The sequence below is a fragment of the Zeus faber genome (genome assembly GCF_960531495.2).
Source record: "Zeus faber genome assembly, chromosome: 15".
Lineage (NCBI taxonomy): Eukaryota > Metazoa > Chordata > Actinopteri > Zeiformes > Zeidae > Zeus > Zeus faber.
Genome location: NC_137194.1, coordinates 15,894,088 through 15,919,856, shown reverse-complemented (window position 1 = coordinate 15,919,856; position 25,769 = coordinate 15,894,088). Strand labels below are relative to the sequence as shown.

At 46.3% G+C, this 25,769-nt stretch overlaps 1 protein-coding gene across 1 annotated transcript; it reads left to right on the top strand.

Annotated features, from left to right (window-relative positions):
- The first annotated feature begins 1,056 nt into the window (after window positions 1-1,056).
- c1qtnf12 (C1q and TNF related 12) lies at window positions 1,057-15,716 on the top strand. Its single transcript, XM_080015462.1, has 9 exons — window positions 1,057-1,437; window positions 2,027-2,304; window positions 11,567-11,668; window positions 11,900-12,011; window positions 12,699-12,886; window positions 13,460-13,568; window positions 13,716-13,809; window positions 14,799-14,877; window positions 14,995-15,716. The coding sequence occupies exons 2-9, from the start codon at window positions 2,125-2,127 to the stop codon at window positions 15,091-15,093; spliced, it is 963 nt and encodes a 320-aa protein (XP_079871588.1). The 5' UTR covers window positions 1,057-1,437; window positions 2,027-2,124; the 3' UTR covers window positions 15,094-15,716.
- The last annotated feature ends 10,053 nt before the right edge of the window (window positions 15,717-25,769 follow it).

The following is a 25,769-nucleotide window of genomic DNA, read 5'->3' as shown; positions in this document are numbered from 1 at the left end:
TTTTATTGCTACGTGAACGTACGTTTAACAGCTGCTATAAATCGACACGCGTTGCACAACAAACACACATTCCCTGCGGGCGTCCGCGTTTTCCAAAACACATTTTGGCTCGGATCTGGTGACTACCGTCCCGGAGTTGCAGATTACCGAGTTCTGATGGAATGCAGCATCGGACCGCTACCTCATCCGCATCCCACCACCAGGTGGCGCTGCTCCCAAACCTGATATTCTCCCATCCGCAGCTCTGTCCACCCCATGGCGCTGTGCCACCAAAACTAGAGCACTTTGCCATTGTCTGTTGCACATGCAGTCACTGTGCATTATGCTGTTCTTGTCACCATGATTGGTGACTGAAGACTTTTGACATTTTTACAAACAGCACATTGCACAAGGCCCTTAAACACTATTTATATACACTACGTGTCACAGGAGTTGAATCAACCGGCAGTATGAAGGAATCGATTCCACATTGAAGCTTCGAGACAACCCAAATAATTGCCCTAAAGACAGGTGTGACATATGCTTTACATTTTAAAGTACAGCAGGTATTCATCTGCTGGTAGTTTTTTCAAACCAGGGATTACGCAAAGTATTTCCCGGAGCTTTGTAAAAGGTGCATAAATTCTTCTATGTTGTTTGGAACCGTAGACAGGGCTTTGGTAAGAGCGCTGATACGTCGGGCCAAAATGACAAGACACTCTCAGAAGATCCACACGCCCTCGTACCGCACATCTCACACACAGAGCTCGTCTGCCAAAGAACCTCTCCCATTTACAACGGGAATGACCATTTCATCCATGATATGAAGCAGAACTGAACATGCCGGCGGGTTTGCCAATTCCACTTGATGAAAAAGAGGCAAGGGAAAAAGAGACCGTGAGAGAGAGAGAGAGAGAGAGAGAGAGAGAGAGAGAGAGAGAGAGAGAGAGAGAGAGAGAGAGAGAGAGAGAGAGAGAGAGAGAGAGAGAGAGAGAGAGAGAGAGGCGGGAGGGAGAGAGAGTGATGACAAAACTCCACTGAATCCTTCTGTTTGCTCAGTCTGGGAGTAAAGGAGGAACCAGGACTAGGGGGAGACACCAGAGACCTGCCTCACGCAAACACCAGGCTCCCTGAAACAGGGCTTGGTTTTGGACCTGAGTGACCAGCAGAGTTGTTTTGGTCCAAAAGCTGAAAGGCAAAAGGAAAAAAAAAAAAAAAAAGCAATTTGGGACCAACATAATTTAATACACTTTTTTTCATATTACAGCAGTGAGGAGCCAGTTTATTCTTCATGTGGAAGAAGTGAAGAAACAAAGCAAAGACCAAAGGTGGACCTCATACGACTTCTGCACTTCTTTGGACTTTATTCACCCTCTGTCCCTTCATGATCCCTTCATCATCACCCTACGAGGACGGACACGTGCAAAATCAAATGCTGAACTGCATCTTCTGTACAAGGTAGACCTTTTTTTAAACACCCCCCCCCCCAAAAAAAAATCCCCACTATCACACAACTTTGTTAGGGGAGGGGATCCGTTGCCCAGCAGGAGGCAAAGGGAAAAGACCATATTTGCCATCCATCTCAATCTTGAATCTTCCCCCCGCGCACCCCACCCTCTGCTTTGGACGGCCCTCCTCTCCACCTCTTCCTTTGGCCCCTGTGCCCCCCCCCCCACCCCACCCGCCCACCCACCCACACCCACCCCCACCCCTCAACCCCCCAACAGAGCAGAAAGCGTGAAAAATCTCACTAATGGGTTTATTTGCTGTCAGATCTGCGCCGATCTGTCATTCCCAGAGACCATTCTGCTTGACACATTTCATAGCTGAGTAAGTCTTCGGCCTTCCCAGCCAGAGTTAACAGTGTCCCGGCAACATTGCTGGCTGAGAGCTTGTCAAAGGAGGGGTGGGGGGGGGGTGGGGGGGTGGGGGGGGGGGGGAGTGGTGGCGGCAGCAGCGGCAGCCTTCAGTCTGACAGCACCCGTGGACTGGGAGTCCCTGAAGCTGCACTCCAACTCTCTGGTTTTCTACTTGTTTGGACATCCAGAGAAACCCTCAGCTCCCGACGCACATCAGAAGCACGAGGCCGGTTATCAGGTTGTCTCCACCGGGATCCGGGTGCTGAACAGAAGAAGAAGCGTGAAGATGTGGTGGGGCCCTGGGCCGCTGGCCGTGGTGGCTGCAGTGTTTTGGACTCAGTGCGTCCTCCTGGAAGGGGTGGACGCCAAGAAGGAGAGGAAGAGGCTGAAGGAAGCCGCCCCACAGCACACAGAGACATTCAACACCACCCTCTCCAACAGCGAGGAGGTGGATGGGAGCGTCAAGGTAGTAGCTGCAACCCTCTTCCACTTGCAAATTGATTTTCCTATGACATGTATGATATTCTATTATATTTGGTTGTATTATGAGTCTTGCAACAGGAATTTATATTTGATTGATTGTGTCATTATGGCAATGCTATGGAAAAATGCTATAACACAATCTAACTCTGCACGATTTTAATTAGCCTTCAAAAACCAGAATGCATTTAGACCCATTTAAAGCTGTTCTTGCAAGTATAGCAAGATTCAAATACTCAAAGCTCAAAGAAAAACTCAGAGACAAAATTGGAGCAGGACAGGTGTGCCCTCCTAGGTCAAGGCTCAATCAGAGAGATGGACAGAAATGTGTGAAACGCTAAATGGATGACTTCCTGAAGAATTCCAGGAATGCAAACATCTAAAGGCTGATCAATGCATCAATTAGTCAGCACAGCGGGTGCATCTCACCAATTTTCAAGCCTATTGCATGTAAGGAAGTGTTTAAATGAATGCATTAGGGATGTGAGAGGGCTTGGTGAAGTGATGATGAGGAGAGATGAATGCCCAGAACGCTCTGGTGGTGGTGTCCAGCGCTGGCTTTCACAATTGATTAATGCACCGTGAAGACCAGAAAATAAGACATAAGACAAAATAAGATTTAAAATAAGCTATAAGACAAATTAAGATATCATATAACATAATATAAGATTTATGATAAAGATTAGATTAAATGCGATAAGATAAGATAATATGTCAGATAAGATATAAGACAATACAATTTATCGCCTAAGGTAAGATATAAGATGTGACTAAATAAGAAACAATTTTAGATTTGACAAGATAATATGTAAGATACGAATGGATCAGCTAAGAAAACTTTATAAATGGTTGTATTGTATAAAACAATTATGACTAAACACATAACGCTGTATGAGGAATGCCTGCTATGCCAACCACTGACAGCTTGGACAACACGCTACAGTGCATGGCTGTTTGGATTTTAAACATGCACTTACAGCAAAATTGCAGCACATCAACATGATTCCATTTTCCATAACAGTAGTTGACCTTTGACACTGTTATTTATTGGTTTATAACTGGTGTTGCATATTTGCCCCGGTTCCTAACAGGGTATTTGTTTTGCCTTTGAGCCCACCCATTGTGTTGGCATTCTCCAACAACCCTGCTTATGCTTACTTTTTATCCTCCACCGAGGTGGTTTGCTCAATCTTTCGAGAAGCCTCCGTTGTCATTTTTTTCCCTTCCACTTTCACCCAACCAACCAAACCCAGTAAGGTCTTCTCTGTATCACCAAGAAACACACTGTGGTGAGCTCTGGCCGGGCGGTGTTTATTTGACTTGCTCGGCCCTGTAAAAACAGAGGCCGTGAGGGATGATGACCCTGTGAAGAATGCCAACCGGCCAGACTTTCCCCGGCTCTCCCACTCCGCAGGGAGTTAGCTTGTCTCACTGTCTTCATAGTCCACCCCCACCCCCACCACACCCCACCCACCCCCACCCCCACCCCCGGGGGTCCGCCCCAGGCCCGATGCCATGATGTAATTCCTGGGAAAGTTAGGTGGGCAGATATTTAAAGACCTTTTGCTTATGCTGTTCCCAGCCCATTGATTCTGTCATTCACAGGCCCGGTCTGACTCCGCTGTGTCTGGGACATCCGATAGGGGCGGTGCGGCCCCCAAAAAACTGGGGCAGCGTGCCGTGTAAGCCCCTCACAAAGCCCCATAGAAAGGGGGCTGAAAGAGAACACCTCAGTAAGGATTAGCCCCCCCCCCTCACTTGCAACCCCCCCCCCCCCCCCAGCATTCTTTTCATCTGGCCTCCAACAATCAGAGGGTAATGACATAATCACTCCTAAGATGCCGTGTTATGCCAGATAATGTGACTTGCCAAATACTGTCACCTCCGATGAGGAGCCGCTCTTTCGGGTTAGAGGACGCGTGGAAACACACACTATTTGGTACCACTCTGCCCTGGACTCTGTCTGAGAGAGAGAAAAAAAACGGTGCCACACACCACGCAGAGAGGCTAATTTGCTTTTCTTGGGCTGTCCGTCAGTTTATTCCCACCACTACACATCTGTAGCTTCTCTGTCCCGGAGAACACAACATGTCCACTGCAGCCGCCCCGGTGGCATATTTGTATTCTCCAACAAGTCAAACATTTATACTTCGCTCCGCATTTACATTTTTTTTCTCCCCCTTTTGCCCCGGTGGAAACAGTGGAAACTCATCTCGCGATGGCATTCATTTTCTATCTGGCAGAGCCCCCGTGTGGGCCACTTGGCGGGGGCGCAGCAGCAGGCCGCATTCCACGGGAGATTTTTCCATTCGAAATTGATCACAATGTTGAGGTGTGGAGTTGTTGCGGGGCAGTGGAATTTTTTTTTTTTTTTTTTTTAATCGTTTGATAACTTTTGGAGCTCCGTTCAAACAGCTGCTGATGTATGAAGTGGAGCAGGTGATGAAATTAATTTTATCCCCCCTGGAGTGTATATGTCGAAGTAGGGCTTGGGCCATATCGGCGATGATATTTTTTTTTAATTTTGAGGATTTGACCTTATTTTGGGGATGACTGTTGGTGCTTTCATAAGATATTTGCACACACAAAAAACATCTGAGAAACAATCTTTAGTAATTAGAACAGCAAGAATTGTGTATGAAGTCCAGAAAACGGAATTACTTCAAGAACACATTGAACAACATCACAATCACAATAACCAAAACCCCAGACCGTACCTAGTCTCATACCTAGTCACAACGATATCCTTCCCAAGCAGTGGCGAGAGTGCTACTTTTTTACGGGTCATCCAACCATGGCGGCAGGGACTTCTACGTTTAAAGCCTCACAACCCTCCACTCGGGAGATGAGAGGGATCTGTCAGTGGTGAGAGCAGCGAGGGGTCCGTGATGGCTGTAATTGAGGGAGTCGAGTCAAACATCACGCCTGCCGCGTTGAGTAATGGCTGAGTTTGGCCCTCGGGGAGGGTGTTTTATTTCCCCTCTCTCTTCCTTGGCGATGATTAATGTGGCGGCGTGTGGGACCTTTTTCGATTCCCCCTCAAACTGCTGCTTGTGATGAAAATGTCAAAAAATAAATCATGTAAATCATTCTGGTTTGAAAAGTAAGTTTGGTTAACGTCGTCCAATTAATAAATGAACTCATCAAAGACAAACATTAAACAGTCTTTGGTCATTACGTCTGAGCGCTGCAATCAAAATAAACCTTCTGGGCTGATATTCCCCCGTGCAGAGACCCCACTTTTTCGAGGGCCAAAAGTTCTGTTTTTACAAAAAAAATAAATGAAGGTCCTGTTTTATTTGGGTTTCATCCGCTTTAATAACTTCAGATTGATGCCAAGATCGAAAGAAATCCCTTAATCTTACACGATGCCGATCAGGTTCCAGGGATTTTGGCTTAACCGTCGATGGCCACGGCAGCTAAGTACTTAATATTCATAATAAGATGGTCTGAGCAATCTTCCAGGTCTGAACAATCTTCCAGATTGTTCGTAAAACTTTTTTTTTCTGTTAAATAATGATTTATTACATAGTTAGAAACGATGATTCATGATTTCATACAGTATTTTTCTGGATCCATACCATTTGGATTTGGAAGCGCAAAGTGTAAACTACCTCAAATCGCTAGTGTTTATTGCATGATTGCATGATTTTTACCTTTTGGGTAAAATGACAGACGGCACTGCTGGTTTGTAGCTCCCTGTAATTCAGCGTTATTATAATGCTTTGGATTTCATCAAATACTCCTAATACGACCCCCCGTAGGACGAGGGGGAACAAAGTACTTATGTAACACTGGTACCCGGAAATGTGATCCATCTGTGTACTTATGTGGTGGAGCGGGGGACCACAAATGGATCCCATAAAACTTTGGAGGCTTCTAATGACTCCCCCACTCGCTGCATTCTGCCCACAGTGGAACCACGGGGGCCGTACCTGTACCTGAGCCCACCTTGCTGTTCCATAGCTCCTGTTACCTACCACAGGGAAAATGAGCACTCACTCCAATTTCAAAGTTATAATTTGTACGCAAAGCAGATGTGACACAGCGGCAACCGAGAGTTTTCCTTTTTCTTTTTTTTTCTAGCTCTTGTGTGTGCCTTTTTATACCGCTGCAAATCCACCACAAGTTCACCGCAAATTTGTTTTTTTGGGGTGTTAAAAAATTAGATGGAGACCTTTTTTCTCTCACACAAAATAAATATTCACACTTTGGCGTGTGTCCATTGTCCATAAGCACATTTCACTTTGTTACACTGCGAACAGTTAAAAAAATGTGCTGAACTTAGCGGCACCGCGCCGGTTCCGATAATGTTATTGTGTTTTCCACCAGACAGCATGAGCTGCGCAGAGTCAACATCGCATGCCTCGCTGTGTTTAGCTCCTAGGAGGTTGAAATCCTCAAGGGGCTCCGCGTGCACGAGGTCCAGCGGTGGGGAACGCGGGGGTGGACGCGTGACGACGAGGAGGCACGGGCGCTTTTCCCCAGGTTTCCCCCTCGTCCCAGGCGAGCCGCGAGCCCGAGGATCCTGCTTCCAGGGAACCACGGGGGGAAGGGGGTCTGCTACTCGGGCTCCTCCACCCATGCACGGCTTGCGCAAGGAGCAGCGCGCTGATTGTACAAATAAAGGATTACGGAAGGCTTTCCATCATCCTGTCCTACCTTAAACCTACCAGCCAAGACGTGGATGTTGATATTCCGTGTTGCACTGTGTGGAACATGGTACATGACATATAAGACAAGGGATAATGTGCAGCCAGACGGTCATTATCGCAAAATAACCCCTTGTATCACTCTGAAGGGGGTTATTTTAAGATAATGACCGGCTGCCTATACACTTATTACACGGCTACTTACTAAATAAAATGATACATTGAGACGGAATATTGATTAGTATGACTAGTATGCTGAGTTTCATAACTGGTATGCCTAGTTTCATAACTGGTACGCCTAGTTTTATAACTGGTACACGTAGTTTCACAACTGGTACGCCTCGTTTTATAACTGGTATGCCTAGTTCTATATCTGGTACGCCTAGTTCTATAACTGGTATGCCTTGTTCTATAACCTGTATGCCTTGTTCTTTAACTGGTATGCCTTGTCTTATAACTGGTATGCCTTGTCTTATAACTGGTACGCCTAGTTCTATAACTGGTATGCCTTGTTCTATAACTGGTATGCCTTGTTCTATAACTGGTATGCCTTGTTCTATAACTGGTATGCCTAGTTTTATAACTAGTACGCCTAGTTTTGTAACCAGTACGCATAGTTTTATAACTAGTACGCCTAGTTTTATAACTAGTTTTCCTAGTTTTATAACTGGTACAGCTAGTTGTATAACTGGTACACCTAGTTTTATAATTAATACCCCTAGTTTTAAAACAATTAGCGACTGCAAAGCTTCCGCAAAGAAAAACAGTTCACAACTACGTAGCTAACACTGCAAGAACATGATGAACCTATTGACTGTTATTGATTTGAAATTGTACAGCATTCATCTCTTCAAGTCTTCCATTGTAGTTTCTATGCAGCGCCTCAAGAAGCTACATGCTGCTGTACTGTACATGCAAGCATTAGCATGTAGCGGGAGTGAAACAAGAACTGTGACTACAGCCAGGGTGAAGTGTTTGCCCATGACAACGGTCATTATTCAGAAATAACTGACTGATTACCAATTACTGACTCACCCCTATTTGCCACTATTGACCAATCAGAATTAAGTATTCCACAGAGCCCTGTAATAAGTATATTAGTTTGGAAAACATATTGAATGGCTTGGTTTGTACTTCTGTGGGAGCCCTGCAGTGGAGTAGGGTTTCACTCAGTTTCATCAATTACAGCCCCACAGACAAGTTTTAACAGTTGTGTTTGTGTTTTTGGTGGCACGCTGCCCCGGGGAAATATCTTCCCATTTTATTGCCTCAAATAAATTCAACTTAATTTTTTCCAAACTACATAACAAACATACTTAGAGCAATACATGTACTGTCAAAGGATTATTCATCCAGAACCGAGACGCTCTGTACTCACTCAGTAACATGATCTCATGCGCTTCGCCTCCTGGAAAACATCAAATCAAAGTAAAGTTTATACGATGCAAGATAATTGTTTCAACACTCAGTGCCAAACGTAGAATAGCACGCATTCTATAGTATCATAGAAATCGAAAAATTGAATGCTAAGGGCGTTGAAGGAAATACCTCCAGACAAAAAACAACAACACTGTAACGTGTTGTGAGGGCTCCGAGTCCCCCTCCTTTAAAATACCTGTACTCCCTGTCACTACACGAATTCCACTTGCACCTGCTGACAGACGAGGCCATTTTGAAAACACCCGCGATCAAAGCGATCGGGGAGAGAGACGGATCGTCAGCCCTCGGACGCCCCCCGCCCCCATCCCCTCTGTTCGCGAGCCCATACAGACGTACGGGACCGAAGCCACGATTTATTTAACGCCACAGTCAATAACGCAGAGCGAGAGATTTACCTTTTATACTGACAGCTCTCTCTCCCATCGTCAGGGGGGAATATGTACGTTTCGCCTGTCTCCAATATCTCGTCTTTTGAAGTTCTGCTGCAGGAGCCAAAACTCACCTGGATGCAATGAATCACTGAACTCAAAAGTTGCATGAGCCACGAGTAGCACATAATAAAGCACAAAAAGTACGGAAGGGGTTTGAGGACTCCTCGAGCGAAGGATTCATTATTATTATTATTATTATTATTATTATTATTATTATTATTGTTATTGTTATTGTTGTTATTATTATTATTATACATTTTTGTGATTTTGCTGTTATTTCACAACCTAGAAATGAAGGTAATAATTACAGCGTCCACGGCCTTGACTTTCTAGAGCAGGGATAACTCTCCGGGGCACAAAAAAAGGTCGTAATGGTTTAATTACAAAGAGGATAACAAGGCTCGATGAATGGCTGATTTCCCGGCGATGAGACGCTGTCTTTATTTTTTTGGTGTTACTACACGGGAATCGGTCGGATGTGTAATTACACTGTATGTTGTGTTACATGTGTGGGCCGACTGCTTGACATATTTGAGAAGAGCAGACGATCATACAAGCCCTGGTGCATAGTTACGACTTTCTCGGGATTACTGTAGCCGCCGAAGGTGGTGATGTCTGAAGTCTTTGTCTCTGCCTAGCTGTCAGTGTTGGGCGGGCGTCGTTTTGGGCTGTCTGAGAATGTTTTTTACACTGATGATTCACAACACCATTTGACAGACACTTTCACAATTAATCCCCCAGTGGAAATATACTAAAAATCGCCCCGGGGCGTGGAATAATGGCACTCCTCCATCCTCCCAAACACCACCACCATAACCCTGGGTAATTAATGTTTTTTTTTTCTTTTTATTATTTTATTACAGTTTCTGTAATAATTACGGCAATGAATAACACGGACTGAAAAAAAAACAAAACCAAAAAACGGAGGGAAAAAAAATCGCCCTCTATCCAATAATAAGTGACCACTTATTGAAACAACATGGAGCGCTGTAGAAGTTTCCCTTGTCTTGACATAATCCGTCCCGTGCTTTAATCTGTTTCCAAGCCTCAAAATCACAACAAAAACACAGAGAAATCCATCTCGCAGGAGGCACCGTGCCCCGTAAGTTGTTTATTTTGTCTTCTGTCAGAGAGAAAAAAAAAAAAAAAGAGAGAGAGAGAGAGAGAGAGAGAGAGAGAGAGAGAGAGAGAGAGAGAGAGAGGGAGAGGGAGAGGGAGAGAGAGAGAGAGAGAGGGAGAGAGGGAGAGAGAGAGGCGGAAAATTATGTTGCAACCCCCCACCCCAACCCTTTTTATTTTACCCCCACATCCAAATTTCAGCGTTTTGCAAAGAAAAACAAGGAGTTACTTTGTTGCGGTGGAAGGAGAGGCGAGTGTTCGGCGGCGAAGAAAGGGGCCGTGTTGGTTTTGCAGATAAGTGATCCGTGTCCCGCTGCCAAAGCTAAACAAATTCCATTTCAGACAGCTCACCTCCGCGCCTCGTCTCTATCTCCTTCTCTATCTCAACCACAATCGCTTGACGTTTCGGAAGAGGGCGAGGGCCGAGGGGTAAGAGCCGAGTCTTTCTGCCATGACTTGAAACTCATACCGGCTTTCATATTTTGGCCCTGAAAACGCGCAGCAGTAAAGGAGTAGTGCGTAGAGCTCCGTCCAGAGGGATTCATCACCGGTTATCTCCAGACCACATCCCGCTCTCCCATACACGGATCCGCCACGGCCAAGTCGTCTCAGATAAGTGAGGAAATGGACAATCAACCCGAAATCACATACATGCGATTGGACGGCGTTCGTGGTATTTTTTTTACGCAAATATCCGTTATCTTGTGTATTAAAAAAATTTAATCGTGGCATCAATCATGCATTCCTTTTTTCCTTTTTTTCAACAATAGTAACTCATTTTGTTGGCGCGCGTGGCGCTTTTCTGCGTAGGGGAATGAACGTGTTGCCATTTTGACATGTTGTTGTAGGCTAATTGAGGTCTGCGATCCACAGAATCTACATCACGCACGCACGCACGCCCACACACACAACCACACACACACACACACACACACACACACACATTCACACACACACACACATACACACACGCACGCACGCACGCGCGCAGACAGATTCATTTTTCACCGGGCTACTCATGGAAATTTTCACGTGTTGAAAAAAAGAATCGCTCCAGTCGGTTTGTTTATATTCTTCGGGGCTTATTGGGCAAATAAGAACTGACGTGGCATCTGAGTGAATTATCTGTAATGAAAAAACGAAACCTTTTCTTGGAGACAGGCCCCCCCAAAAAATGAACAATATTCATATTCAAGGAATCTAAGTTGTAAGTATTGAAGTGTGACCTGCCTCCATGTTTGGTGCTATATGATGACATTTTGGTGAAGGATTTTCCACTGATTCAATTATGACTGATTGTGAATTGGTATACAGTACTGTGCAAAAGTTTGAAGTTTCTTTGCAACAACCTACCTCCCGACTACCTTAAAAAAGTGTACCTAGGAGGCCTGGTGCTGTTTTAAGGCAAAGGGTATGCTCACATACCCTAAATATAAATATTGATTTTATTAAGGTTTTTCCTGTTTACCATCCTCTGCATGTCATTAATTGTTAAATAGAAACTGTTCATGGAATTTATTATTGAGAGCCCCCTCACTATACAGCATTTTTTCCACGAGTGCCTTAAACTTTTGCACAGTACTGTATGTCTTTTTCACGTGTGCAGATTTCAGACAACCAGAGGGTCGACCCACTGGGATCATGGATGGACTTTGTGAAGCGACCCGTCGGCAACTTCCGAAAATGCCCCAAACGGAGACGACCCCTGGTGCGTAGAAGCAATTGATGGCTGGATTGTGTGCTTGGCTGTTTTTCCAATAAACATCACCATGATAATTATTACCTTTCTGGCTTGAGGGTAAATGCTCCTAACATGAAAAACATTATTATTATTTTTTTTTATTTTACGAAGTAACCTAAATCATTAAGATAACATTATATCTTATCGTAAGATTAACGTTGTGCTGAGTTCTGATTTTTGCTTCGTGTCCTCCACAAGCCCGGCCCTCCGGGTCCGCCGGGACCTCCGGGCCCCCAGGGACCCCCTGGCTCTCCTGGGGCAGAGGTCACCCAGGATGTCCTTCTCCAGGAGTTCAAGGAGATGATTAAAGGTACATGCCATGACTTCTGTTGTGAAAAAACAATGAATTTACCCAAACTTAATTGAAACACTCTTTGGAAATTGCCGATTTGCAGTGTCTTGTGTGCTGGATAGTATGCTGGACTGGATGAAATAATACTACTGAACATGAAGTGATGTGGTGTACATCAGAGCAGATATTGTGTAGTACTAGTTCTGCTACTTTCAAAAACACCTTGTTGAGGGTTAATGTTGCAAACCAATGGCATTGTTTCAGATATCTAATGGGATTTGTGTAAATTGCAGCTAATCAAACAGTGGTACAGTTGCATCCTACGACCTCAGAGAGTACAAATCCATCAAGTTAGCCTGTGTCCTGTAACGATAGGATTCCTCATCCTATGCTCACAACAAGCTTTAGTTTTCCTTTGAGGCACAGCTGAATAAAAGTATATAATGTAAGTACTTGCTCTCTTAATTATAATCAAGTATTTAAAGTAAAAGTTCTTGTCATATCCAGTGTTCTTTTAGACAAAGTAGCTTTGACCATGAGAATAAAACGATTGAACGGCACCCAACCATCGGCCATAGCAGCAAATGGAATTGACTATAAGTCAGATGGACGATGCTTTCCGATTGGTTCAGTGGATTGTTTCCTCTTGCTTCGGCTTTCTTGGGATAAATATCAATATAAATCCCTTGTATTTGTCTCCGTCAGAGGCCACGGAGAGGAGAGCAGCGGCGGCTCTGGACCGGCAGAGCAGTCCCAGCCAGCTCCCCACCGCCCTGCTCACCCTGGAAGGGATGACCTCCTACCGGCGAATCGAGGAGGCCTTCCACTGCAAGCTGAAGGGACCCGTGGTGGTCGACAAGAAAACCCTGGTGGAGCTCCAGAGCTTCCAAACGGTAGGTTGTTTTTTGAAATAACAGCGAAAACGAATGAGCTGTTTATCAGTTTTGGCCGCTTCGGCTAAAGGAATGACGGTTGTCTCTTTTAAGTTCCCTTTGACACCTTTAGCTTGTCTCCCTTGAATGTGTTTGAAGGTACGAGTGTGAAGTAATCGTTCCTTGTTTAATATGCGGGGGAGGTTATGACAGCGTCAAACCATCAGCTGTGGCGAGTGGCACAATTTTTCGAGGTCTGGTCTGGATCTTTGGTCAAAAAAACTATCTTATTTTTTTAATCTTCCACATCATTTTGCGGGCGTCATACAAAAGGCGCTCTGTCTGTGACTTGGAATACAGCGTGGGGAGGACAGAAATAGATGCTGTTTTTTTAAACAGCACGCTGCAGTGGAAGAACCAGGCCTGGTCAGGACGGAGCTGACGAGGCAGAAGAAAGGCAGGATTTTGGGAGAAAGACGAAGTGAAGTTTAAACGGTAGAGGTCCTCGGAAGCCGCCAGGCTCTGGGCTGAGGAACATGAACATGAAAACAGTGGAGAAAGCGATGAAACATGCTCTTCCTTCCTTCCTTTCAGCCTCCGGCTAAAGGAGCCTTCCTCAGGGGCTCGGGGATGGACCAGTCGACTGGGAGATTCACAGCTCCCATCACAGGGATTTACCAGTTCTCCGCCAATGTTCATATCGGTAAATTCTTGCTTTGTTATGTCCAATGAGAAAGCATTAGAGAAAGTTTGGAGTGGGTTTTTCACTTTTGGGGAGAGTCATTTAGATTGAGATCTTTGGCTATGTCTATCATCATATGGCTCTATGACAGTTTGTTTTCATTCGCAGACCACAATGAAGTCAAGAAGAGCAAGAGCCAGCTCAAAGCGAGAGACAACGTCCGGGTGCTGATCTGCATCGAGTCCCTTTGCCACAGATACACGTGCGTCATTACTCTGGTGGTTCCCACTTGGCAATGCCTCGCACAACACACGCTCAAAAATGTTCCCACCTTTCATCAACCAGGGTCGGTAAAATGTTGAGTCCACCTCCCCTCTAACCGAAAACGTCGCCTTATCTCCAGAGTGGAGACATTGGCCTTTTTTTTCCGCGTCGTTTACATTTTATCTGGACACTTTGTATACTTGTACCACGTGACAGAGATAGTTTATTAGCGTTTACCGCCACCTTAACTTTCACCAGAATTTATGAGCTGTTAAAGCTGTTGCCTGTTATAGTTTGTGTGGAACCAGTTTGGCATTTCCTGTATAAAAGTGGAGCAGGTCTTTAAAGGAGATGTCCACTCACTAAGGGCTCCTGTCCGCGCTGCCTAACTAATCTTTACGGGGTGACCTTTGACACCCAAGGCGGCCTTTCGTGTCCATGGTCGCAGCAAATAAACTCGTGTTTGCTGAGGTAGAATTCACCAAAAAGTACTCAAGTATTTGGTATTTCACATTTCAGCGATTGTAAAACCCCACTTATAAACGGTTATGGTTTCTTGAAACCCTCCTCCACAGTCCTCCGTCTCTGCATTGTTTAAACGAAGGGAACATCAAAATAATAATATTATTATGATTGGTTACTTGACCCAGAAGAGTGGTTTGCTTTTGCTTCTGCAGGCCAAAAGCTCCGATCGGTCTCGCCCCTTCGACGCACGAAAATTCAGAAAATGTGCAATGGAGACTCGTTGAAACGGCAGTTCGGGTGAAGGCAAACATGATTGATTCGCAGTAAAAAAGAAAAAAAAAAAATGCAACGTTTTCCACCAAACGGGAGCCAGCGCCGCTGGAGCCCAGCAGCGACGTGACCACAATCTGTGGAGACTTTAATGCACAATAGCAATATGAGGCCTGGCTTGCACGTTCTTTGCAAATTGGAAAATGGAATATCTTGCTACTTTCTGAACTCTTCATCCCAACATGAACGCAGGTCGCTGGAAATGATCGTCGGACTGGAGAGCAACAGTAAGATATTTACTGTGAGCGTCCAGGGTCTGCTCGAGCTGCAGGTAGGTTCATGCTTATTCGACGCATAATGCAAATACACTCCAAGTTTTATGTTTTTCTAACTCTCCCCCCCCCCCTCTCTCCCTCTCTCTCTTCGCCCTCTCCCCCTCTCTCCGCAGGCTGGACAGTACACCTCCATTTTCGTGGACAATGCGGCGGGCGCCTCCATCACAATACAGAACGGCTCAGACTTCATGGGCATGCTGCTCGGCGTCTAGACGTGCCCTTCGTCCTGTGTTTGGGAGGACCACTACGCAGCGCTATCACGCAATAACATCCGTGGGCTAGGGTCGCTGGGGTTGAGCTTCGGGGGGAAGAAAGGAAAAAAGTAAAGAAGAAAGCCTGTTTGCCACTGGACTTCACGACGCGGCAAAAATGTTGAAAGGACAGCGTTACAAAAAAACTCATGGATTGAGTTTGTCACTGCCGGGAAAGTTGTTGTTGTTGTTTTGTCCTTTTGTTGTTGTTGTTGTCGTTTTTTTTTTTTGTTTTTAAATCCTACAAACAGAATAAACTGATAAATCAAACAGTGAGGAGTTAAAAAAAATCTTGCCACATGAACTTTTGTATCATAACAGATCTGATGTTTCTAGTGTATATGTTTGATGAGCACCGAGAAGAAACATCATTCATTGTTTTGAGGAAAACCACACACACACACACACACACACACACACACACGAGGAATTCAGTCTGGAACGTATATTCGTTGTGTTACAAAGACTCTGTGAGTACACTGGACGTGCTATGAACCCAGAGCTTCTTGGAAGAGAGATTTCCTATCCATGTAATTACACCTTTTTTTTTTTTTTTTTTTTTTTTTTTAACTTAATTAGTGTTTCACTGAAATCCAGATAAGCTCTCTGACTGTACTGGAGCTGGCAAAGGTTGTTTTTAATTTTGCAAAGGTTTCCACGGTGTCATTTGTGAAATCACTGAGCTACTATGTGTTGGATTTATCCCATTGTTTCTGCCATTTTTTTTATTTGTCATGTAGTCTTCTGCAAAGTTTTCCAACGGATCATTTGCTATAAATGGGAAATCGTCCACAAAAAGCATTGCATTGCATTTAATATGGTATTTATGTTTGAAATGCGTCCACCCCGTTTTATTAGCAAATGTATTGAATTTCAATCACATGGACTCATGATGCCAAAGTTTGGGTTACGAGATTGAGGTTCTCTGTCTTTCTACTATATTTTTTCTATTAGTCACATGGTATGCTGTAATTAATTAAACATTTATACAAACACTTGGTATTTGTGTTTGATTTATAAGATGCAGTAGTCACATCCATAATTGTAGCATCTTGTTTATGCTGTTTTTCTTTTGTCAAATGAATACTACAGGGGCTGCTTTCCGAGGAATTTCTTGGTTATGAAATATGCATTTATACTAATACACAGTGTTCTCTGGAGCCAAACACGAGTCGATGGAAGACCTCATCATAATTTGCATTTTAAATCACTCCAAATGTCTGAAATACATTTAGAAAGGCGTTTTTGTTACTTTCCAACCTGTTAACTTACAGTATACCGTATTTAAGTTGTGCTATATAGAATGTCTTGTTCTTTTAAATGCAGATTCCCCCCAATCCGTTGTGTATAATGTTGGCTATTCGGAAAACCACATGTCTGCCTCTACTTTGAATTTTTTCCCAAGTTTAAACAAAATTTCAACCCAGACGGTTGCTTTCCTTTTGATGATTATTAACAATTCCTTGTGGAGTCTGCATTTGGGATAAGACATGGACCGCTTCCCACCTCCCAGAATCCGTTGCTGCTGTAAACACAGATACATTTGACGACAGCATTTAATAAATCTTGGGTGGTCCGTACATCACAAGGCACTAATCAGAAGGTTTTAGCCCTTATTGCACAAATGCTTGCCGAGCCATTTGTATGAGTGTGTCAGCATCGATGCATGAGCGGGTTATTAAAGGGCCTTCTCAGGGAAGCATTGCCAAAATGCCAAGTGTCACAACCTGTACTAACTCAGGAACCAGCCACAAGAACCGAGCAGCCCTGCACTCCCAAAAAAACCCGAACACAATTTTATAAATCTCATTTCTCCCGTTAAGGCTTTTTTTTTTTTTTTTTTTCATCACATTTCAAAAAGAACTGCTCTTTATTTTCGGTTTTGACTCAGCCTCGGTGTGTTTTCTTTCCTCCGAGGCCGCATTCCAACGTGGACTGCGCACCGACGGGAATGTTTTTCAAATGACATAAATAAGAGAAAAATATAACCACAAGCGCTCATTAGCGGGGTCTCCGGCAAGTCCACGGACAACGTGAGAAGGCACGGTCGATGCAAGACTCTGGCCAAACCGTGTGTTTGGGGAGGGAACATTCCTGCAGCATGAAAGTCCCGGGGTTCGAGGAAAGCGGTGCATTGAGTGTCAAAACGTGACGTGAGCAATCCCACTGGGTGGAAGATCAGTGGAATGGACAGGTTGGCTGACAAACGATCAAATACACATAGTATCTGACTCTGAACTGTGATTTTATCCATTTTCACTTCCCAGGTAGTCACCAGGAGCCATAAGCCTCTCAGCCATTTGCCAAGTTGTCCATTTCCTCCTGCTTTCGTACCAAATTCCCCCCTCTAACATTACGTTTGCGTTTGGACACTTTAAAAGATTTCTAACCTTCGCAGTGACCTTGACTCAGGAGGTGGATTTGAAAATGCGCACCCTCGTTCATTCGGAACTGGAATGGATTGGCAACGCAGATTAATTCCACACAGCGCGCAAGCCATCAACAGGTACAAGTCTGCAAAAGCACACGCCTGACAGAACGGTTATGTTTTACATGATATCCCTCTTCACCGCTCAAGAACCCGGAGAACGGCTCATACTTGAGGATTTTGATTGTCTTATGTGATTCACCCCCCCCGCCCCTCCTTAAACGTGTTTAATGACAGCTATGCGTGCATGCCGCAACGCATTCGCCGTCCCCGCCGCGGAACACACAGCGCCTTGCCAAGGCGGGTTGCGAAAGCGTCCTACGCCACGATTCTTTGACAGGAATTTCCCACCGCCCCCCATTATCGGCATCAGACGAGTTGAGTGACTGCAATTACATCTGCCCAATGCTAAGAGCAATTGTTTTTCGCTCTTTTTTCCTCCCAAAGAAATTGGCTTTTATGAATGGCCCCATTGTGAACGTGTCAGGTTCCTGTCTGCCTCAAGTTGTGTAAACCAACATGGTCGGGCCGCATAGTGTATGGCCCTCTGAGGCCTTAATTATGGGATTCCTCATCCTTATAGCGACCGAGAGAAAAGCCTCAAGTGTACGGCCGTCTCCGATGCATAGAGGCCAGAAAATGAGACCGAGGGTGAACCAGAGAGCGTCGCATCACGAGAACTCCCTTTCGGCCGGAGTGCGATTTGTACACAGCGGATCAATCCGGTTCATTAGGCTGTAGCAACACCGCAAAAATCTAAATGTCCGCAAACAAAACACAAATTATCGAACGCGGCAATGGGAGACGCTTCGGAGCCGGACGGACGTGGCCGGATAAACGGCCCCCCGGACCCCTCGCATTCTATCTTCCCTCTCTTGTTTGTCGGCACTTCCAAACATGGCTACCTGCGGGGAAGAGCCGAGAGGGGAACAGATGGAGGCTCGCCCCCGCCGGGATGCCAGGCTCCTGTATATTATGTTTTCGACATGCTTGGGATTTTTTCACGGCAACCTAAGATACTCAAAACACATCCGCGCGGACTACAACGTCATGCTGATAGCGTGGCGGCTCTAAACAAAAGCTGTTGCTAGGATATCGTCCCCCGGTCTACTATGTCTGGGGAGAAGATGTGGCTGTGGTTGTAAAGGAGTGTAATGCAGGTTTTTTTTTTTAACCCTAGTACCCAATACTTAGTGTTAGGGGTAAGCCTAACCTTTAACCCCATAATTTCCAAACTTAGTGTATTTTTTCCATGTTTGTTTTGAACTATACAGAATGATAGAATCCCCGACGGCCCTTAGTCCCGCAAGGGTCAAAATACAATATATATACTGGAAAAATATATTTTCATGTGTTCAGTGGTGGGTTTTCTATGTCGATTCTTCTTTGCAGGGGCACAAAAGGAGTCTGTGTTTCTCAGACCTCTCTGGGGTTTTCTTGAACCTTTTCCCTTCAATTAAATACACACTGACATTATCTCCCCTCTCCCCTACATGTTTGTCCTCTCCTCAGACCGCAGAAATTGGGATGCCGCTAGAGTTGCGTGGGCGATTTCTAGAGATATGTACGGCTAAGCCCCCGTCATATCCAGGTCAGTAACTACCGGATAGGGGTCTTTCAGTCTGCATATCCCAACAATGTAATTCTATTTTCGTAAATAAAGAGATATTTTTCCTGCCAGTTGTGGCTGTAGAAAAATGACTCCCATAATTCACCTGTGCAATTTGCAGTGTCACAGGCACTTTTCCGCAATCCGGTAGAAATTGAAAATGTCCTATCTTTGTCATCGCGCATTGACAATATCTCGACAAGACGCTGGTCTCGGGGATCAGACAGCAGCTATGTAAGTAATTTCTGTAATTTTGTTCTCGGCTTGCCGCCGTCGAGTTCCTCCGAGGCCTCCCGTTCGTTTGCGCACGGCTCCTCAAATCGTGTTTTGTTTCCCTCGCCACGTCCTTCCAGAAAAACTCAGCCCCGAGGAAGGGGGGGCCACGTGAGGATACGCCGCACGGAGGAGCTTTTTAATTCATTAGGACAGGCCTTTAATGGAGTCTGAGCTGATTTACAAGTCAATGAGGTCTGCTGTCCGATGAGTCCGCTTTGATCAACCTAATGAACTACATGCTGGGTCCATCAGCATGTAGTGGGTCCATCTTCCCATCTTTAACATCTAAGTCGGGGGTCACTTGTTTTTCCTCAGACACCCCCTAAATCAAATCTGATTCAATCCGAGACCCCCCTATTTAAAGGGTGCTATTAATTTGTGGTCAGCAGCCATTTTTCTCCGAATTGGTTCTGTTTTCGTGGCAATCATTGGGAAACATGCTTTAAATCGTCCAAGGCCTTACGACCCCCACTGCGATCTCTGGCAACCCCCACTGGGGGTCTGGCACCCCAGGTTGGGAACCACTAATCACTAGTCATGGTTTCTGACATACTAGACGCTCACCAGAATATTACAAGAGGTGGTTTACTGTCGATTAGATGTGGTAAACAAAGTCAAAAACCACCCCTCGTTGGTTAACTTGACCATAAACACACACACACACCCACACACACACACAGACACACACACACGTGCACACACACACACGCGCGCACACACACACACGTGCACACACACACACACACGCACACACACACACACACACACACACACACACACACACACACACACACACACACACACACACACACACACACACACACACACACAGGCAGTCGGGCAGTGTCTGCTCAACCTGGAGACGATGGGTTGTAATGACACAGGATCTTTCAGAGCGTTGTTCCCATAATTATCCCCCGTCTGACATGGATCTGTCATTGGCATTGATTGTTTGTCCTGATGCCCACCCCCCTTGGGGACAGCAACAGAGCAGATATTTAGATTCCCTGGAGTTGGACAGCTTGAGCTTCAGGAGCCCGCGGCCTGCGGGAGGCCCAAACTGGAGCCATTGGTTGAGATTGGTATCGTGTTAATGGCTCGGCAGTCTCCAAGATGCATAGCAGCAAAAACCCGTAAGAGGGACAGGAATGTCGAGCTCCCTCTTGAATCATCGTCATAATTAGAGACAATTGCACACGCAGACCTGAGACTTTCAGACCTATTGTGCTGGTTTGGACGCTGTCTTGTCTGGCTATTACGCGTCTCACCACTGTGTGTGTGTGTGTGTGTGTGTGTGTGTGTGTGTGTGTGTGTGTGTGCGCGCGTGCGTGTGTGTGTGTGTGTATACGCATCTGTGTGTTTGTGTGTGCGTGCGCTTCGTGGGTAAGCATAAATTACAGCATTAAATACCACCAATACCTGCCCTCCCACCGTCCCAGTAGGTTCTCACGCTAGCTCAGGCGACAGCGCCGCTAAGCGCCTGTTATGAAAAACATGTCAAGCATCCAACATAATATATGCCTCTTCATAGTTGCTGATGGTTGGACATAGAATAGCACTAATGGCAGTAATAATGGCAAATATCCCCCATTATCTTTGCCCTGAGTGATAAGAGAAGGATATGGGGCGGCGGGGTGGGGGGGTGTGTTATGGAGTTTGGGATCCTGGGAAAAAGGGATTCCAAAGAGAAGAGGCTGCAGGCCGTTGGTGCCGTGGCCTGCTCAGTGGATGGGGATTGAGGGGGGGACGGATGACGGGGACCAGGGTTCCCAGAGTGATGAGGTAGGATAAGATCGAGCGATAAGGGTCCGTTCTCAGGCCCCGGCAACCAGACGCAGGGAAGGCGTCAGAACCGGGGGTTGGCATGAGCTTGTCACCGAGACGGATAGAGTGATAGAAAGGTCGGGCGGGCCCCCGGTTTGTGGAAGGGCCCTCCGATCCCCTACAGTATCTGGAGAACTTATTCTGGGGTGCGGCGGTAGATGTTCTCGACTGACTTGGGGATGAGATGGACTGGCGATGGACTGACAGATGGAGTGAGAAAGTTTGAGGCCCCTGGTTGTGGAAGGCCCCTATCTTATTTTTGGGGGGTGGGTTGGGATTGTGTCCACTTGTCCACATCCGACTCGTAAAATAGGACAAATCTAAATATTACCCTAACCCTAGCTTTTGATAGCTGCCCATCAGTGGGATTTTTGCCGTCGGTGACTGACTGACTGACTGACTGACTGACTGACTGACTGACTGACTGATTGTCGGATGTGTCCTTAGTTCAAAATCCCGATTGGTCCTTCTAACCCTAACCCCCCCCCCCCGCCTCTCTGTTTCACACTCCCTCCAACCCTTCTCATTCTCATACACCATCATTCACTCCTGTCTTTGTCGTCGTGTTAATGAACTGCGAACCGGGCGAGCTGCCACGGGCCGACGTGTGATAATCCCCCTCGTTCCCTTTGCGCTCAGGTGAGATGAAGGTGGTGCATCCAGAGGTGACAGTGGAGGGGGAGGTGGGGGTCTACCGATACCCATACGAGGGGCTCAGGGGAGATTTGCCGGCCCCGAGGAGAGTCGGTCGGTAGTTGGTAGCGTGTTGTCTGTCGCTCTCTCGCTCTCGAGGAGGAACCACATCCTCAAATCAAACCTGACAAAAGGTTGCATGCGGCACGGAGGCGGATGCTGAACCGGCGGACTCATAAACGCCCAGGCCTCTTTTGCCGTCCATTTGTTCAGATGTGTAATCCCATACATCACGCCTGTCTCTCCGAGGGCAGCTGGGAGACCTCAGAAGCTTTTAGGTGGAGGGGTGGGGGTTGGGGGTTCTGGGGTGGGTTGGGGGCGGCTGGCGGTGTTATTTGAAATCCCCCCTTGTGATCTTTCCCTATAGAGTTTACATATCTAGAGTGGATATGTGGATACACTCTCTCTATCTACAGTATCCATCTATCTATCTATCTATCTATCTATCTATCTATCTATCTATCTATCTATCTATCTATCTATCTATCTATCTATCTATCTATCTATCTATCTATCTTTCTATTTATCTGTCTGTCTGTCTGTCTGTCTGTCTATCTGTTTGTCTGTCTGTCTATCTATCTATCATCCTAACAACCTACCTATCTACTTATCTATCCATCCATCATCCATCCATCTGTCTGTCTATCTGTCTGTCTGTCTGTTTGTCTGTCTTTCTATTAATCTATCATCCTAACAACCTAGCTATCTACGTATCTATCTATCTGTCTGTCTGTCTGTCTGTCTGCCTGTCTGTCTGTCTGTCTGCCTGTCTGTCTGTCTGTCTGTCTATCTATCTATCTGTCTGTCTGTCTGTCTGTTTGTGTGTTTGTCTATCTATCTATCATCCTAACAACCTAACTATATACGTATCTATCTATATGTCTATCTATCTATCTATCTATCTGTCTGTCTGTCTGTCTGTCTGTCTGTCTGTCTGTCTGTCTGTCTGTCTGTCTGTTTGTGTGTCTGTCTATCTATCTATCATCCTAACAACCTACCTATATACGTATCTATCTATCTGTCTATCTATCTATCTATCTATCTGTCTGTCTGTCTGTCTGTCTGTCTGTCTGTCTGTCTGTCTGTCTTTCTATCTATCTATCTATCTACCGGGGCGTGGGGCCGAGCTAGTTCCGATGCAAGGAAAAGTACCAGCGTAGTTTCACACACTTTGCAGCCTACAAACTGTAATCTTCCAAATCCGTGCAAAATCCCGGGGATGTGCGTTACGCCGGGGAATACACACATTCACCTCATTTACTCCGCCGCAACCCACCCGATCGCACTCGTGGACGTTTTTGATACATAGAGTATTGGGATTTTTTTTTCTTCCCTTTCTAGATGTTTTGGCAGGGCTGACAAAACCGTAAAAAAAAAAAAAAAAAAAAAACAAGACAAAAAAAATGTAATATTTGCCGACATAATTCTTCTGGCTCGGGACAGGTTTACAGTCTCGTGCTGGCAGAACGGATTCCTGAAATAAACTCTCCAGACCCCGGGAGTGAAAACGACTCCCTTTTTCTTTTGTGAGGGAGACTGGTCTCGTCCCGATATTCATCAGTGAGGATAACCTTTGACCCCCGGAATCATATGACGCTGAGTGCTGGAGATCTCGGCGCAGCCAGACAGTCTGCCGGGGACGCCATCTCTCTCTCTCTCTCTCTCTCTCTCTCTCTCTCCCTCGCTTCATCTGTCTCACTCACCCCAAAAGTTTCTCTCCCCCCTTTTTGCTGTTTCCCATTTCTTCCCTCCGTCTGGCGGCCTCTCTCCGCTTCACAATCTCAGCTGTTTTGAAACAGCACACTCCACTTGGCACCATCCGCGCACGGCCTCTTATAGATTGTCTTTTTGGAGAAGCGAGAAGCGATGCCTGAGCGTGGACGAGGCCGCGCCGTCGTTTCCTCCGACATCGTCACCTTTAATATTCGAGGACGGTAAAATATTAATTGCGGGTATAAGCGTTTACCGGCCTCCTCTGCCCCCCAGGCAGGTGCAGCCGAAGCTCTCCGCCTTGCCCGTGGGTGAAATCTGAGATTTTATACTGATCATGATGCAACGGATACTGCGGGTGATGTATTGGAGCGTTTTTTTTTTATATGAGGCGTTACAGTAATTACAGAGCAGTCGTGGATACATTTCAGGCAGGGGGGAGATACTCTCATACTTTCACTATTCCAGACATGGTGCCGCTAAACGTGTAATTACCAAATAAAAGGACGCACGCGGCATTTACATGCAGCTTCGCATCGTGCGGATGCAGATTCGCTTGATCAAAAATCAAAAGTCGCTTTAATGAAAATCTGGATTTTATTTTTCTCCCCCAACTGAGATCACCGCTGGGGCCTTGAGTTTATGTTCTCAGCGGTGTTAGAGCACCAACACCCCCCTCCACCCCACCCCCAAATAATATAACGTACACAATGTCCGTTGACTCACTTTTATAGCCCTGGTGTTTACAGTAAATGGAGATATATGCTCTCATGATTATGATGTATGGAGGCAAAACAAACCCGATGTTCAGATGAAAAAAGGGGGGGGGGGGCCTGGGGGCTACAGGTGGTGTAAAGCGCGGCCGCGTCAAGTTGACGTCTCCCCCTCCACTTCCAGGAAGAGGAGGCCTTTCGCCCCGCGCACACATCTCCGTTCACTCCACGACCTGGCAACCGTAAAGCCGTCATTAATCAGAGTTCGAGGCATTTCACTCAAGTGAGTCATGGTTAAAGTCGAGTGCGGTGCCAAAGAGGTGTTGGGCCCGAGCGCCGCGGCGCGCGGGGCGAGGTGAGGAGCGTGAGGCGACATGTTGCTGCTGGTGTAGAGGAGAGGGGAGAGACGCTCCTGTAATGAGTGCTTTGTGAGATAATGGTATGCGGGGACCCGCCTCTCGCCGCGTTTCCTCCACCAGCTCCAGAGGCGGGGAGGGCCGCGCCGACAACGCCGCAACATGTCACGTAGGCGAGCCGGGAACACACATGCACAGAGGGCCTGGGGAGTGGTTAAACGGGGCGGTGCGCGCGACGGGATCGGCTTTCTAGTGACGCGAGGTCCCGTTGCGTCGCGCACCTCGCGCGTTTCAACCGCAAACAAACAATAACGCGTCGTCAGTCAATAACACGACACCCATCGATTGAACCCAACTCCCCTTATTATCTGCATGCATGCATCGAGTGCTCCGAATGCTCCATAAGGTTGCACCGGCTCATCCTGTGTAGACATGCCTTGCTTATGGGCTCCCAGCTATGCCTGTGGCCTATGGCTAACAGCTGTGTGCCGCTGCCCAGGGACAACTGGCTCTGACGGCATTTCCTCGGATATTCCCTCACATACTGTGTCTTTATTTCCAGTGGTCAAGCTGCCGCGCCGGATCCCCGCGTGGCAGCCCACCGTGGATAAATGCCGCTTTGTCAGTTTTTTCCCCCCTTGGAGCAGCTGTCCACAGCCCCGCAGGCGGCCCTGCGCTCGGCAAACAAGGCAAGTGCGCCCGTCGAACGGCGGGGCGGCGAGATGCGGACGCGGCAAAAGTTGACGGGTGGTTTTCATTAGATAATAAATTGAAAAAGATTGGAAGGAAAAAGAATCTCAAAATGTCCTCTCTCTGCAACCCATTACAGCCAGAGCCACCTGAGTGTGAGGCTGATGTGTGCGTCGGTACGTACAGCTCAGTACGTGGGGCATACATACCTAAAATGTGGGCTGCATAAACAAAACAAACCGTTTCCAAATTCCTGGAGCGTACGTGACCTGCGCATGACCTCCGGAGATGTTCCCCGACGCTTGTAGTTATGATTTGGCGGCCAACAAAAATAGCCG